We start from the raw sequence: 4,862 nt of genomic DNA, 5'->3' as shown, positions 1-4,862 counted from the left end.
GCCGGTTCTGTGATTAGTAGTAAATCTCCAGCACGTGCTTTCAGATGGAGCAGCATTTACTACACAGAGCCGTAGATTACTGACAAGCTACGCAAAAATCGCGTTCATAACGTGCTGGAGATTTACTACTAATCACAGAACCGGCTTTACTGATGAGATGAGCATGAAAATCGCATTCGATTTTTTGCACAGCCCTAAGCATATCGATCACAAGTACAGTGCCACAAGACTCAGTCCTATGACCCTTGCTTTTCACGCTTTACATGTTACCCTTGGGAGATATCATCAGGAAACATGATGTTTAGCTTTCACTGCTATGCTGATGATACTCAGCTCTAGATTTCTTTGTGGCTCGATGAAACATACCAATTCGCAAAAATAACAGAATGCATAGTTGATATAAAAAAAATTATGAAAAAAATGTTAAATTATGAAAAAACAGAGGTGTTAATTATTGGACCAAAAACCACTGCATGTAATAATCTAGAACACTGTCTAACATTTGAAGGCTGTGCTGTCAATTCTTCATCATCAGTTAAGAACCTAGGTGTGCTATTTGATGGCAATATTTACTTTGAAAGTCACGTTTCTAGCATTTGTAAAACCGCATTTTTCCATCTTAAAAATATATCTAAATTACGACCTATGCTCTCAATGTCAAATGCAGAAACGTTAATTTCATGCGTCCATTACTTCAAGGTTATACTGTTAATATACTGTTAAGATTATTGTAGTGCTTTATTGGGTGGTTGTTCTGCTGTTTTGAATAAAATATTAAATGTAAAATCCCACATCAAGAATAAATAAAATTTTTAGCTGTTACCTTGCCAAAAGCTGAAGTTATCAGACTCTGCATGGCAGGCAGACAGAGGTGGGTGATGACTGACCTAGAAAGAAAAAAAATTAAAAAAATAAAAATGTTAAAATGCAATTACTCCAAATACAGTCCTTCATATTGTATGTCTTATATATTAAGTGCTCATACCTGCTCTGCAATATAACGGAAACCATGATCCTCCCGCACATTCTCATACGTTTCCCCTAGAACAGGGTTAAATGGTTTGTAACGATTACGCCAGCTGGCCCAGGCATAGCCTGAAATAGAGAACGCAGCCACATAAACCTGAAAGAGAGAGGGAAAAAGGGAAAAATAAAAATAATACCTCGGACTAATGCTGCACATGCAGTCAAATCCACTAATTGAAAGTTATCTTCATAAACGAAACGAAAATTACAATTAAAAAAAATATATATAAATATATAGTTTTAGTTTTTGTTGCTGCAGTTTAATTAGAATTTAGTTACACAAGCCAGATGGACTAGGTATTTTAAAGTGAAGGCTGTCATTATTCTTTTACACACATGCAACTCATGATACAGAGCAGCTGCATTATGAGTTCCACAGTAAATGCAAAGAAAATATTCTCCATTCTTTGTTAACAACGCAAAATGCTTTATTGCATGACATTAAATCTGGGTTTCCCAAACCGGGGTTCATGAAGGAACTGCAGGGGGTAGAGAGTTGATGAAAAGCTAATTAAATCAATGTAAAATTCCACACACACACACACACACACACAAAAAGGTCGCACTTTATTTTAAAGGTCCAATTCTAACTATTAACAAACCATTAACTATGACATTTGCTTCAATAAACTCCTAATTTGCTGCTTATTAATAATTAGTAAGATAGTTGTTAAGTTTAGGTATTGGGTAGGATTAGGGATGTAGAATATGGCCATGCAGAATATGTGCTTTATAAAGCACTAATGAACAGCCAATATGTTAATAATATGCATGCTAATAAGCAACTAGTTAATAGTGAGAACTGGTCTCTATACTAAAGTGTTACTAAATAAATAAATTCAATTTGTTCACCTTTACCAACATATTTGCACATTTATCTGAATTATTGTCTTAAAATATTTTATTTTATTTATTAATATAACAAATATTTTAGGTTAAAGGGATTCAGCTGAGAAATCTTGGAAATTCCTGCAATACTTATATAACATTAATAAACATGAAAAACTCAATGGCATTACACTGCCCAAGTTTTCCAGGTTTACAGACTTCCAAAATAAATAATTAGTGAAGACCACTGGATATATATATAAAAAAGACATTATTTTGACATCACAAATGCCATCCATGAGAGGTAACAGATCAGATGAGTTGTATTATTTTAATTATAACACTTATAAGATATATTTGGCAATGCAACATCTCCACTACATTCATCTTCATATTCGCTTACTTTTTACATTTGCTTAAATTTCCAACATTTCTGGAGATGGTTTACATATTTTACCAGTATTTTAACTCTGCAATGAGAAGCATTTATAAACCTGTTGTCAACCAAATAAACACTCTACAAGGGTCATGAATTGCATTTTAATTTTAAAATGTTACTAAGTTTTTTATTTAATGTATTTTTTTATGTGCCCTTTAAGACTAACTTAGTATTAAGTAACATAACTTAGTGTTGGGTAACCAGTGGTGTAATGTAACGAAGTAATAATACTTCGTTACAGTACTTAAGTATTTTTTGGGAGTATCTGTACTTTACTTGAGTTTTTATATTTCAGCCAACTTTTACTTTTACTCCACTACATTTCCTAATTAAAATGTATACTTTTACTCCGATACATTTCCCCGAAGCATATTCGTTACTTACTACAAAATAGTCAGAAGTCAGAAGAACACGGACTGTAGAGAAGCAGGTTTGATGAATCAGTGGTCTGGCGTTTGCAAGTTAGACTCCTAAAAACACCTTTGCTCATGTGCAAACAAGTGCGCGCACAACCGCGGATGATTCATTTTCCAATCAAGTTGAGTTTGGGGCATGCGATACAGCATCGTCTGTGATAATATGGTAAGTGTTGTTGTAATGATGTGCGATCGGACATTATCAAGTAAGCTATATCACCAAATCACACACAGAAGCTTTTTGAACGAATCGGTTGAATAAATGATTCAGTGATTCACTCATTAACACAGTCAAATGCTTGGTTTCTGAATGAATCAGTCGTTTGAATGAATCTGTTGATTCTCAATGACTCACTCATTAACAGTCACTTGCTGTCACCTACTGCCGGTTTTAATTTCACATTTCGACTTTTTTTCATGTTTTAAATTATTTCAAATATCAGTATTCAATGTTATGTTAAAAAAAAAAAACATTAGGACTTTTTACATCAGGCCATTAGGCCATTTATGCATCTGTAACTGCAGTTTAAATGCATCCATGTCCCCCTCTGAGATACATAAACTGTGTAAATACATCTAAATGCTATTTCAGATGCAGATTCCAGAAATGTTTTCTTATGTTGGAATGAAGTAATATTCTAAACGGTGACTTCAACTTCTACCAAAGTCATTTTCTGGTATGATATCTGTACTTTTACTTGAGTATGGCTTTCAGGTACTTTATACACCACTGTGGGTAACAAGTATTAAACACGGACAACTGTTGAAACTTGATTATGGATTAGAGTTGCTGCAATTAACTAAAGTGTGGATTACAGTGTTATGTTCTCATAACCATCAAAGTGTTAGACAATCTAAATCATCATGAGCAGGAAACAAAGTGAACTAGTAATTTCAAAGTTTATATTGTCTTTCCTTGCCATCCACAAAAAAAATTCTCAATTTTAACAATTATATGTTTATTTTAAAATGCTCTTAGTCTTGAACGGTCAGAGTCTTTGAGTTTTAGCAAAAGTATTGATCTATTTTGCTGCTCACTGTGTTTCTGCTTATTTTTAAAACTACCGCGTCATCCGCAGCTCTTAATGGTGCTTTAGTGTCTTTATAGAGGAGCAATGCACACAGGACGAGTTTGAATGAAGCCTGTTTGGCTCGAGATTAAAATACTATTAAGAGGATATAACGCCGAAAGATCATTACAATAAATTACCCCGAGTGCTCGTGGTGTGAACCGCTCCATTGTTTTGACATGCTGCTCACTTTATTTAGAAATGGTAAAATCGTTCTGCCGTTGCCATTATGTCTCGCGGTCTGGTTGGAACCAAGCCGAGGTCCAGAACCAGACCACAGTCCGTCATTTGAATATGCCTGTCTTAGAGCCAATCAGACAGTGATAATGTGATCAGAACTGAACCAACCAAGAATCAGAATTTCAGAAGACCCCAACATAAACATGCAGGACAATAAAATCAGGGATCCTGGCACAAGCAAGTCTGAAGCGAACTAACTCCTCACAGCTTTAAAGCAGAGGACGCTTGTATGAGATGGTCCAAACGTTGTCAACTTTAGGCCGTTAGCCTGAGACAAATGGTTAAAAAGACAACACATTGTGACTCACGAGGAAATCATTGAGACCAAATTGGTTGATTTCCCCCACCCAAAACAGAGAACTACTCTACAACATGGGATTATTCAATGCATGCTGATGAACTTTTATCATTGTTTATAGTTATATGGAAACGAAAGAGGTTAACATTCAACCTGTTCTTTTTCATTAGTAGTATTTGTGATTTGAATTTTGTGAACAGGAGTTCCTCTTGCTATGTTATAAGCCGCGGGCTTCGGATGCTTTCGCTTTTGAATTTGCGATCTTGTCACGTTTTACAGGAAAAGATAATTGTCTGTTTTGCTTACATCTATACCTTTCACTTTTTAAGACTAAAACAAAAGATGGATCCATTGTTATTCTTAATTAAAGCACAACAACAATAAAACAGTAAAACAATGACAAACTAGCTTACAAAACGTTAACAAAAATGAATAAGATGAGGCATGGCATACACCACATGCTGTATTATATACGGACGAATAAATTACAGAACATTTAGCAAACACTGAGGAATCAAATAAATAAATAAAAGAGAGTCTCCATA

General features: G+C 34.6%; 1 protein-coding gene across 1 annotated transcript in view; it reads right to left on the bottom strand.

The window, feature by feature from the left end:
* Positions 1-812: 812 nt before the first annotated feature.
* LOC107758401 (oxysterol-binding protein-related protein 6-like) overlaps positions 813-4,862 on the bottom strand; it is a 31,150-nt gene continuing 27,100 nt past the window's right edge. The window contains exons 15-16 of the mRNA XM_016576124.1: positions 986-1,123; positions 813-887 (exon numbers count right to left, since the gene is read on the bottom strand). Of these exons, the coding sequence (XP_016431610.1) occupies positions 813-887; positions 986-1,123 (213 nt within the window). The remainder of the gene's footprint in view (positions 888-985; positions 1,124-4,862) is intronic.

This window comes from Sinocyclocheilus rhinocerous, unplaced genomic scaffold, assembly GCF_001515625.1.
Source record: "Sinocyclocheilus rhinocerous isolate Xijiao unplaced genomic scaffold, SAMN03320098_v1.1 scaffold143, whole genome shotgun sequence".
Taxonomy (NCBI): domain Eukaryota; kingdom Metazoa; phylum Chordata; class Actinopteri; order Cypriniformes; family Cyprinidae; genus Sinocyclocheilus; species Sinocyclocheilus rhinocerous.
Note: the sequence above shows the minus strand (reverse complement) of the source record. Positions and strands in the feature narration are given on the sequence as shown.